The 12,797-nt window shown below is 33.6% G+C and overlaps 1 protein-coding gene across 1 annotated transcript in view; it reads left to right on the top strand.

The window, feature by feature from the left end:
• LOC135196193 (uncharacterized) overlaps window positions 1–12,797 on the top strand; it is a 105,513-nt gene that overhangs the window by 52,187 nt on the left and 40,529 nt on the right. Inside the window, exon 2 of the mRNA XM_064222790.1 lies at window positions 2,133–2,292. Coding sequence (XP_064078860.1) covers window positions 2,133–2,292 — 160 coding nt within the window. The remainder of the gene's footprint in view (window positions 1–2,132; window positions 2,293–12,797) is intronic.

Genomic DNA, 12,797 nt, shown 5'->3' with positions numbered 1-12,797 from the left:
GAATACTACCTATTGAGGTAGTAATGCATCACATCTTCACTTGAACTTTTGAAGTTGCTATTGCATGACATCATCAGGAAGACTGTTCTATGGTCCAATGGTGTGAGGAATAAAGGACCTCTGGAACTGAGAAGTTCAATAGCAAGGCACACTTAGTGTATAAGTGCTGTTGTTCAGCAAATTGTGAATGTGAAAAATCTCTGAAAATACAACTTATGAAAAAGAAATGAGAGACCATTCGGCTGTGGTTCAAGTCATAACTGCTACTTATTAGGAGACAGAACCCTATTACCACAAACCACCCTGTGTAAATGAGATAAATCACTGGCAGAAAGAGACATTAGTACTGGAGAATAGTGTTCTAGTCAGAGACATGAGTAAATTAGCTCTGGCCAGAGAAGTGGTTCAAGGAATAGAGACAGGTATTTTGCCTCCACTAGTGTAGTGTCATTACAGGGTTACTATGTTAATCTGTGGAGTGCATAATTTTTAAAAAATTGCAATTTACTTGCAACATTATCAGGCTCCCATTATTCATGATTCCTATAAAGGAAGCATTATATCCTTGTATATAACAGTAGAAGCTGAGAATGATGGCAACTTTTATTCAGTTAAAAATCCTTATAGAAATTATGTTAAAAGTCAGGAGAGCTTCAGCTGTCTCTCAGAAGTCAGGAGAGCTTCAGCTGTCTCTTGCAGCCTACTTATTAAAGGCTGCCCTTGCATGTCACCATTTGTTAATAAAAGATTTACTTGCCTTTCTTTCTTGGCTGAACATCAAACCATTAAGTGCTGTAAGTCTTTGGTTCTCCCACTTCAGTTTGTAAGGCTGCCTATCACTATTCAGTCTATTTTAAATTGCACTGCTATGGTATTTCTTTGGAGAACGCCAATCCATAATTTCCTGCATATCCTACTAATTTACTTAGTGAAGGTTGAGTACAGGAATTCTGACATTGTACTTGCATTGATGAAAAAGTTACTGTTAACAAGTTGAATAATAAGTAATAAGTGTCATCATTAGATCATTATTTTTTGAAGACTAAAATACTGCCAGATGTCTTCATCTAGTGCTGGCCAGAAAAAAATCCAAAAAAGAAAACAAAAATCAGATGATGGAAGGTTTAAGGTTGTGAGAAAGACACCAGACCTACCAGATGGTAGAGGCATTGCTTTACCTTAATGTAACTTAATAGAGATAGTGAAAAAGTCAAAATTTTTGCTCAAGATTCTTATATTGTACATGTCATTGAAAGCTGAAAGTGTATAGGACACTGAAATTACCATTTCTGGATTAAAGTTGACTGGAGGAATTTCAAGGTAGGGCTTACAAAGTTGCAATTATTGTAAAATTCCTGTAAGAGTTCATTACCAAATGTAATTCGGTTGACTTTACAGAGTTCCAGTTCCTTTGAGAGCCTTGCCAGAAACATTTTTCTTTCAACTAATATTTTCATCAGTAATTTTTATGCCATGTAAATTGCTTGTGTAATCTTGCTTTGGAGAAATGCAACAAAATGGTGGTGCTTGGTACTTAATGATATTTCAATGTAGTATTTTACAAAATGAAAAACTAACCCATTATCATAAATTTCACCAGTTTTATAAGATAACAAAATGCTTTGATTTTAGAGTTATTGCAGAATACATTTTCTTTGAAAAAACTGAAGCAAGGAGGCTGAAAATTGACAAGGTTTCTGGATTAAGAGATAATTAAGTATGGTAACAATGGTTATTTTGTTTTTATTTAAGTAAAAGATAAAAGTGTGATGACACTGATGATGTGTATCATTTCTTATCACCCTATACTGTAAATGATGAGTTATGTAAAGAAGTTTCAAACTAAAAGAATGAGGACAGTTTGACTAGAATGAATATCCTTCACTTGAAGAAAAGCAGCTCTCTATGGGATGGGCACCTCATGTAGTGTTTGGATTGGCTTGTAGTTAATGTCATGCTGCAGAAAGTTTAGACATGTAGTCTTTGTAAGGATTTGAGGGAGTTTCATTTCCCATGTTAGTCCTAGGAATGCAATGAAAACATTTCCTCTATGGCTATAGCCATCACTGATACATATAGGTACTGTAATGAATTTTTTATCTTTATTAAAAAAATGTTTCTTTTCCCTGCAGTGAGATGCCTCGTGCTAAGTTAATAGACTCGAAGCCCCGTGGGCGTATGTCTGCCTATGCATTTTTTGTTCAGACATGTCGTGAAGAACATAAGAAAAAGCATCCAGATGAGAATGTTGTCTTCTCAGAGTTTTCCCGCAAGTGTGCTGACCGTTGGAAGGTAAGGTGTTGCTCTATTTTATGTAGTATGTAGTTAAGTTTTGAATATACATATATACTATAAAGTTTTTGTATATACACATATACATGTATGTATGGTGTATAGTAGTTCAATGCATATGTACAGTAATTTGTAGTTTATGCAGGTTAATAAATCCAAGGCCCTGCTGGATGTTGGGCATTTCCAGATTATGTATCATGAAAAAACTTCAGACATAAAATGGTAACTTCATGCCCATACTTTCCCTACCTTGTCAATCCATAACTATACTGTAGTACTGTATGCTTATGCACAACACTATCATACTGTATACTAGTAGATAAGCAAAACAAAATGTTCTTACATTGTTATTTCCTATTTTGTCTCTTAGAAATACAATAACCTATACAAAATAAAAAAGAAATTTCTCTCTTACCCAACACACAGTATGGTCAGTACTGTATGTATAGTATGTACACTATCGTACTATATACAGTTTTTAGTAAAACTAAAGTTCACTTTTTTCTTATTTTGTCTCCAGAGATACAGTAATGTCTATACAAAATAGAAAAAAAAAAATTTCCCACCAGGAATGTGAACCTACCCACCCTTTCATTAATGAAATTTGGTTATCACTGACTTAACCAGAAAAACAAAAGCTTATTGAATAGGCCTAAGTCACTCGTTACCCGAGTCGGCTGTATTCTTTCATTTTGTTCTCTGCCCTCAATTCATGTGCTTATCACTACATTCTTCTCCCATTAGCTGAGATTTGTCTTTGCTTGTCTCGTGTTCATGCCTTTGTGTGCTTTCCTCTGCTGGGACATTGCCCTTTCGGGGTCTTGTGCCCCTCCTGTAAGCCCATTGTGTTATCCCTTTAAGGGGCACGCTAATCTTCAAATTTCGGGAATTATCAAAATTAAGTTATTGACAGTTTTGCACTGTTTATGTCTAAATAAAGATATCTGGAAGTGTTATCTCTAAGAAAAATTTCAGATGGGTTTATTGAGTTACTGACAGTTTTGGACCATTTTATGTCTAAATAAACATATCCTGAAGTATTATTGATAAAAAAAATTTTAGATGGTTTTATTGACAATTTTGTTGATCTCAAAATTCAAAAATTTATATAATCCTGTATGGTTTGAAATAAATGATGTACAGTACAGTAGTACCTCGAGATACGAAATTAATCCGTTCCTAGACGCCCTTCGTATCATGAGGTTTTCGTATCTTGGACCACATTTTACATGTAAAATGGCTAATCCGTTCCAAGCCCTCCAAAAACACCCCAGTGAATTATATTTCCAGGCCTAAAACACATGTTCTAGGGTTACGACGCTGATCCGATGGAAGAAATATGACTCCAAAAAAGCAAAATACTCTACATACTTGAGTAATATTCAACTGCATGTAATGTTCAACCCCATTTTTACTGCATATATTAGGACTTTAGCATATGTCCCTTAGCAATAAGCCTAGCCTATGTTAGCGGTTGCTACTGTAGCCTAGTCTATGATTCTGAGATCTAAACCCAAGAAGCTAAAAGCTTAGAATATGCCAATAAAATTATAAATAATCAGTATGTACTCATTTCAGATAATTATTAATTAATCATTAACTATAATGCACACACACACACACAAAAAAAAAAAAAAAAAAAAACTTCCACTCGATTGTTTACATTCAGCTCTTACCGTCTTACGAGTACCAAACGAACGCCAAGCAATCACTTTTCCTAGGACACAGTAAGCCATAAATTTTCATTAGTATCTCTCTTCAACTAATGAAACTACCAAACAGTATAATAACCATTCATTTCTATTCTTTATTCTATCTTTACCTAATGTAGATACCGAGTTACAGCTATAATGAAACATATACGTAACGTAATATTAAAACAGAAGAAGAATTCTAAAAAATACGTATTTGTTAGTCTGATTTATTTTATATTTTATGATATCTAATTCACAATTTTTTTATTAAATGTATTGCATGTACTCATTTTAAATAATTATTAATTAACCATTAACTATAATAAACAAACAAAAAAAAAGCTTCCAAACTTCTGTTTACATCCAGCACTTACGAGTATCGAACGATCGCCAAGCAATCACTTTACACAGTAAGCCATAAATTTTCATTATCTCTCTTCAACTACTGAAACTACCAAACAGTATAATAACCATTCATTTCTATTCTTTATTCTATCTTTACCTAATCTTTTTTTTATTAAATGTGTTGCATGAATAAGTTTTTCAATTTACAGCATCCTTTTACCAATAGAATACTTAATGCACAAGGGGTAGATGCTGACCAATAGGAGAGCAGGATCTTATGGGGTGACTAGCATCAGGAACCAATGGGAGAGCGGGAGGATGGTGGCGAGTTTACTCAGCTGGCGGTGCGGGAGTTTTAAAATTGTTCTCGGTGGTCCGGGTGAATCTCGGGACTTTACAGTAACAACCTTTCGTATCTTGAAAACTTTTCGTATGTAGAGCTGTAAAATTTTTCGTATTTGCTTTCGTATCTCGGGAATTATCAAAATTAAGTTATTGACAGTTTTGCACTGTTTATGTCTAAATAAAGATATCTGGAAGTGTTATCTCTAAGAAAAATTTCAGATGGGTTTATTGAGTTACTGACAGTTTTGGACCATTTTATGTCTAAATAAACATATCCTGAAGTATTATTGATAAAAAAAATTTTAGATGGTTTTATTGACAATTTTGTTGATCTCAAAATTCAAAAATTTATATAATCCTGTATGGTTTGAAATAAATGATGTACAGTACAGTAGTACCTCGAGATACGAAATTAATCCGTTCCTAGGCGCCCTTCGTATCATGAGGTTTTCGTATCTTGGACCACATTTTACATGTAAAATGGCTAATCCGTTCCAAGCCCTCCAAAAACACCCCAGTAAATTATATTTCCAGGCCTAAAACACATGTTCTAGGGTTACGACGCTGATCCGATGGAAGAAATATGACTCCAAAAAAGCAAAATACTCTACATACTTGAGTAATATTCAACTGCATGTAATGTTCAACCCCATTTTTACTGCATATATTAGGACTTTAGCATATGTCCCTTAGCAATAAGCCTAGCCTATGTTAGCGGTTGCTACTGTAGCCTAGTCTATGATTCTGAGATCTAAACCCAAGAAGCTAAAAGCTTAGAATATGCCAATAAAATTATAAATAATCAGTATGTACTCATTTCAGATAATTATTAATTAATCATTAACTATAATACACACACACACACACACACACACACAAAAAAAACTTCCACTCGATTGTTTACATTCAGCTCTTACCGTCTTACGAGTACCAAACGAACACCAAGCAATCACTTTTCCTAGGACACAGTAAGCCATAAATTTTCATTAGTATCTATCTTCAACTAATGAAACTACCAAACAGTATAATAACCATTCATTTCTATTCTTTATTCTATCTTTACCTAATGTTTTTTTTATTAAATGTGTTGCATGAATAAGTTTTTCAATTTACAGCATCCTTTTACCAATAGAATACTTAAAGCACAAGGGGTAGATGCTGACCAATAGGAGAGCAGGATCTTATGGGGTGACTAGCATCAGGAACCAATGGGAGAGCGGGAGGATGGTGGCGAGTTTACTCAGCTGGCGGTGCGGGAGTTTTAAAATTGTTCTCGGTGGTCCGGGCGAATCTCGGGACTTTACAGCAACAACCTTTTGTATCTTGAAAACTTTTCGTATGTAGAGCTGTAAAATTTTTCGTATTTGCTTTCGTATCTCGAGTTTTCCGTAAGTTGAGCCTTTCGTATGTTGAGGTACCACTGTATGTACTTGTGGTACCCACTAGAGTATGTTAGTTTCCTCTAGTATATCTTTACAAGGTGTCTATTCACAAATAAAAAGATATGTAAATTATAGCAACATTTCCTTTGGCACTTCACATGCTACATTGTAATTTTGTGAGTCATGTCACGCCCAGCTTATTACTAGTACATTTACATTTACGAGTACAGTTTTTTTCTGCCATAATAGGAGCAAAGAAGAGTTGTATAATAAAGAGAATTATGTAAAACTATATGCACTATGAGAATTGAAAAGACAAAAGAAATTGGGACAAAAGGCAAGGTTCTCCATTTCAGATATGTCATGAATGTCAATCACCCTAAAGGAAACCAAACAAGGAGCACATTTCTCTTCATCTGATGGTTTTGTAAATTTCAGGAGAAATTTCTTATATGAAAATTACTTCTACTACAAAAATCCGCTTTTATATAAGTAACTTATCAAGTAATTACATAGCTGTAGTTTCCCCTGGAACTGCACCCCTGATTCAAGATTTCTTGGGTAGTGCTTCAATATAGTTTGTGTAGGTGACCGCCCATCCTGCTAATGTAATATTGGAATGAATTAGTAGACAATGCTCATTCATTTCCTGCCATCTGTGGTAGCAACGTCTAGTCTGATAGTAGCATTATTCATTCCATTTAATTTACAGGATTCCAATGGAGGCTTCTTTAAATCAACCATCGAATGCGCATATTGTAGCCTTCAAGGTGAAATGTTTCAGGATGAGTTTTATTTTGTTTTTACGTTTATTCAGAGTCATCAACGAGCAGCTGGTGAATGACACCATTTGCATTTATGATTTGTTTACTGGTTGTGCTGATAACAGGTTTGCCTAGAAAGTAATTCTTGGAATGACATTCCATTATAGAAATGATTTGTTGTATGTTATGCATTTCCATTAGTCCATATCTTGGGCACTTTATGAATTGTTTTCCAGCTATAAACTATACTATCGAGCCACCAATAAGAGCTTTGTTTTAAAAGTAATTCTCAAGTGTTACGATACTCCATTATAAAAGTAATTGGTCTATTTTATGCCTTTTCATTGGGCCATAACCTATGCAATTTATGAATTGTTTTGGCCTTAAACTTCTAGCAAGCCATCAATGATAGTTTTGCTTAAAAGTAATTCTCAGATGTTACGGCATTCCATCTTAAAGTACAGTAGAGGCCCAGACCTCGATTGTATTAGAACTTGAAACAATCCGATTTCAACCAAAAATTTTGAGCAAATGTTGCATCTTAGCTCAAACAAAAATCCAGAAACCGACCCAAGGAATCTGTGATTTTTTGTAAACAAAAGTGGTTTGGTCAGTTGCTGCTAATAGGCGTTGTTCCCATGCTCATTTGGTGAGGAAAACAGTAAGAACCACAATTGAATTTAAGATTATTGAAAATTATAATGTAAGAGGCACTCTGTGACAGCCTTAAAATCCTATGAGATTTTTAATAATAGGCTAACCCTTGAAGTGTTGATAGTTGTATCATTAGTTGGCTACAGTCACAACTGTCAACACTGTGAACAAAATATTTGCAACCTAATAATGGTAAAAACCATAAGTTATTCAAGTGAATCACTAGTGATACAACTTTTGATAATGTAAGCAAAACATCTAATTACAGCAATTACCATAATTAGATGTTAGGATGAGCGAGTTCTCACTTTGTTACAGGAGTAGAATCTCAGTCCATAATTCTAAAAACCGAAAAGGTCTATAAGCCTAAACAAATATTTTCTGGAGAAAATGATAATATGAAAAAGTTAAACATATTTTACAGAATATAAGCATTGTCATCGTATGCTTTTTGCATTCAATTTTGTTTACATTCTCAAAATCTCAGCTGATTGAGATATCGATATCTTCATTGCCCTTACACTTGGCTGGTAGATGATATGTAATTGAAATACTTTCTTATAAATTAACAAAGTTTGGTTTAAAAGTGAATCAGTTCCTGATTGTATAAGCGTTAAGTGTGATTTTGCTAGTTCTGGACATCAATATTGCCTGCACCTTTTTTTTCTCTCTTCTTTTTATAGTGATGGCAAATGACGTCAGCAATCGGCCATTTTTTTATTTTGTTGCTTATGTCTGTACTACAGGTTTACAATCACTTCATCCGTAATTTTACAAACCGGGAATGAAAGAGAGGGAGAGACTGTTGCTGGGGTTTGGTTGTTACACTGACACATATCCATTAGCAAAAGTCGATAATATTTGTGCATTGAGAATAATGATAATTTTAATAAAACCCTTGTTTTACTGTATCTAATCATATTGCATATATTATTACCATATTATTTAATTATAATACGAACAAAGTGATCTGCCATTTGCATTCTGATTTTATGTTCTAAAAATATCAGCTGATTCATTTTGCCGACATGATCACTGTCTTTAGATGCTGAATGGAACTTTATTTACGAAAGAAAGCTGTGCTGAAGAATTGCAGCTACTTTGTTTATAAACGTAGTACCGTATATTAAAAAAAAGTGTTACATGTGTGTTTTTTGTCAGTTTCAGACAGTGCTTTTGCCTGCCAAACATTTTGCAGTCTGCTCATTATTCCTAATTCTCAGACGTGCTTGACTTACTAAAGTTACAATGCCCATAATTCGTAGTTCCCAGTCGTGCTGGACTTCGAGCCTTGTTGATTACTAAGGGGTAATATTTTCTTGGTAGTATTTTATAATCAAATTATGTACCTAAAGGGTTTTGCGATATTAATAGCTCCCCAGTTATCCTTAATATTGGTATTCTTTCCAATTTTAAAAGAATATATTTATGAGGATCTGCTTCCATTGGGTATTACTCCGCCGATAATTATGTCACATTATCAAGCACAAAGCACCTATGAAAAGTGCCCCTATTTTACAAGGATATTTTATGAGAAAAAATTTAATATCGTAATGCGTACTCAAAGATATTTTAAAGTTATTTTGTATACAGTATTCCAGTAGACTCTGTATGGTGGTTTGTTTATTGGTGCTCATGGGCACTACTAAACATTGGGAATTTTTCTAAAGTTTACGATAACAGACAATTTGGCTTATTTTTAATATTTTGTTATTTTCCTGTAAAAATAAGACTATTTTCAATGTTTTATTATTAGCAACAATAATTATGCATACTCTTACAGTTATATAAACTATGTACCTAGCCTAACGTATGGCTCTTTGTCAACCATCATATTATGGCCCAATAGGGCGTACATAGGGCAGTTGTTTTACTACTATTTAAAAATGAAAAAAAGTGCATTGAATGGTTTGTTATAGCTTTGGCAGTTTATGATTTGTTTATAGGCCTTAGACTTCACACAAGCCACCGATAATTGCATTATAGATAATTCTTGGGTATTTTGTCAGTTAATTAGGCCTGTAATGTTTGCAATTATGATTCGTTTATCAGACATATGATTCTAGTAAGCCTCCAGTAGATCAATTTTTTACATATCCTTCACATCTTTTGTAAAAGAACTGTAAAGTGTAAAAGAGAAAGTAATAAGGAGAGAATTGGTCGTTTCATTGACTGCTACAAGGAGGTACTCCTCGTTTAATGACTGGGTTCCGTTCCAGCGACCCAGTCGTTAAATAAATTTGCCATCAAGTAAGTATTCTCTTTATTTTGACTAATGGCACTAATTTTCAGTCATATATTATACACAGAACTATAGCTTTTCTTTGCAAAGTATATTAAAGTCATAGTTATTGTTTTAGCCATGGATTTCAAGGTTTTCCTAACCTAGGCTAGGCTACATTATTGACACTGAATAGCTTTTCTCTTGGCCACCATTCAGTAATATTTTTATTTTTATTTTAAGGTTTTTTTTCTCTTGTATGTTAAAGCCTTATTTTTTTGTTTTAGCTGTGGAGTTCAAGGTTTTAAAACCTAGGTTAGACTAGATTATTGGCACTGAATAGCCTTTCTTGAAATTACAAAAATGAAGGTACAATAAAGCAAACTCAACTTACAAATCATTGTTCTATTAACAAAAAATTCTTAAAATTATATAACAGAAGGTACAAAGAAGGAAACTGAACTTACTTATCTTTTTTTTAACATTAACACACTTACGCCGACTGGACGTATTTTACGTCGACATTTTTTGTCTCCCGTGAACACACTTACGCCGACTGGACGTATTTTACGTCTACATTTTTTGTCTCCCGTGTGCCGACTGGACGTATTTTACGTCGACTTACAAAAGTTTTTTTAAAATTCGCGGAAAAATACTTATAGGCCTACCAGCCTAAAACTTTTGAATCACGCGCCTTGGGGGATGCTGGGAGTTCACGGATCAAGGTGTTGTTTTGTTTACAATCGTTACGCAGGCGCGAATTTCTTTCTTGCCGCACTAAAAAGTATCTGTGACACATCTCGGAAATTATTTCGTCACTTTGACATAATTTTTGTACCTATTGTAAATTAGCCGTTACATGAAGTATTATATATGAAAATGTGTGCATTTTTATGTAGAATACAACAATAAAATACTCATGATTGTAGATTTTATCAGTTTTGAGATATTTTCATATAAATAACAATAATTGCCAAAATTTCAACCTTTGGTCAACTTTGACTCTACCGAAATGGTCGAAAAACGCAATTGTAAGCTAAAACTCTTATATTTTAGTAATATTCAATCATTTACCTTAATTTTGCAACTAATTGGAAGTCTCTAGCACAATATTTCGATTTATGGTGAATTTATGAAAAAACTTTTTCCTTACGTCTGCGCGGTAACTCTTCCGAAAAAAATCATACATGCGATTGTGGTAATGTTTGCACCATTTTAAAATTAGCCGTTATATAAAGTTTTATATATGGAAATGTGCGGAATTTCATGCACAATACATCTAAAAACAACCCATGGTTGTAGCTTTTATCAGTTTTGAGATATTTTCATATAAATAACGATAATTGCCAAAATTTCAACCTTCGGTCAACTTTGACTACTGAAATGGTCGAAAAACGCAATTGTAAGCTAAAACGCTTATATTCTAGTAATATTCAAGCATTTACCTTCATTTTGCAACAAATTGGAAGTCTCTAGCACAATATTTCGATTTATGGTGAATTTATGAAAAAAATAACATTTTCTTTACGTCCCCGGGGTAACTCTTCCGAAAAAATCATACGTGCGATTGTGGTAATGTTTGCACCATTTTAAATTAGCCGTTACATAAAGTTTTATATATGAAAATGTGCGCAATTTCATGTAGAATACAACAAAAAATAATTGAAGGTTGTAGCTTTTCTCATTTTTGAAATATTTGCATATAAATCAAGATAAATAGAAAAAAAACCACGTTCGGTCAACTTTGACTACCGAAATGGTTGAAAAACGCAATTTTAAGCTAAAACTCTTACAGTCTAGTAATATTCAGTCATTTATCTTCATCTTAAAACAAATTCAAAGTCTCTAGCAAAATATTTAGATTTATGGTGAATTTAAAAAAAAAAATCTTTCCTTCCCTCCGCGCGCGGATTCTCCGCCACAAATCTCCGAAATGCGTACGTACCATTCTCGAAATATTTGCTCCGTTTCATATTAGGCATTTCATAAAGTTTTATATATGAGAATGTACGCAATTTCATGTAGAATAAAACGAAAAATATTTGAAGGTTGTAGCTTTTCTTATTTCCGAAATAATTGCATATAAAAATATATATATATAAACAAATTCAACATTCGGTCAACTTTAACTTGTCAGATATGGTCGAAAACTGCAATTGTAAGCTAATACTCTTACAGTATAGTAATATTCAATCATTTGTCTTCATTTTGAAAGAAATTGGAAGTCTCTAGGACAATATTTAGATTTATGGTGAATTTAAAAAAAAAAAATATTTGTTTACGTCCTCGCGTTACGAATTCATGCATTATTTTGTGATAATATTTTCTCTTGTGTTGCTTTTATCGTTTTACAATGTGTTATATACCAAAATGATCGCAATTTAGTGTACATTACAACGAAAAAAAAGTAACTTGTTACCTTTAACCGTTTTGCGCACAGGGCGATTTGAATACAATTATATATGAAATTTCGTTTTTGCGCTATCATATATCGCATTATTTATGTATGATAATGATAATTTTATTCATTTCTGATGGTTGCATACTAAACTTCAGCCAATGACAAAAAAAGGAGCCAAAAATGAACTCTTAATCTTGAAAACTAAGCGCGCTGTGATTTTTTGAAAAAAAAATTTTTTCCGCTTCCGCGCTCACTCTGAAACACCTCCGGCACACGGGAGACAATTTTTTTTTTACCGCTTCGGCGTAAGAGGGTTTACATACGAAAATCTTAAAATTATAGAAAAGAAAAATAAATTAGTACTTCAATTGTACATACAAAAACCTTCAAATATCATATCGCCCTCCTCTTCGTCATCAGACTCAAACAGGCAGACAGGATCATCAGGTCTTCATTGTCAGATTCATGATCAGCTGATTGCCAGGGTAAGAGAGAGCCTGGGGTAGGGAGCGGGAATGGTGCTGGGGAGGGGGTGGTTGGAGTTTTGCACAAATAGCCAAATGTAGATGATTGTTTTGTTCGCTTTTTTCATAAATTTCACGATAGCACCTGAGCCCTTCTTTCTTAAGTCTTTTAAATTTTGCCAAACGTTCAATGTTAGGGTCCATTGCCTCTAATTCTAAAATCATTTGACTCGTT

Source organism: Macrobrachium nipponense, chromosome 17 (assembly GCF_015104395.2).
Source record: "Macrobrachium nipponense isolate FS-2020 chromosome 17, ASM1510439v2, whole genome shotgun sequence".
Lineage (NCBI taxonomy): Eukaryota > Metazoa > Arthropoda > Malacostraca > Decapoda > Palaemonidae > Macrobrachium > Macrobrachium nipponense.
This window is presented reverse-complemented; position numbering and strand designations above follow the sequence as displayed.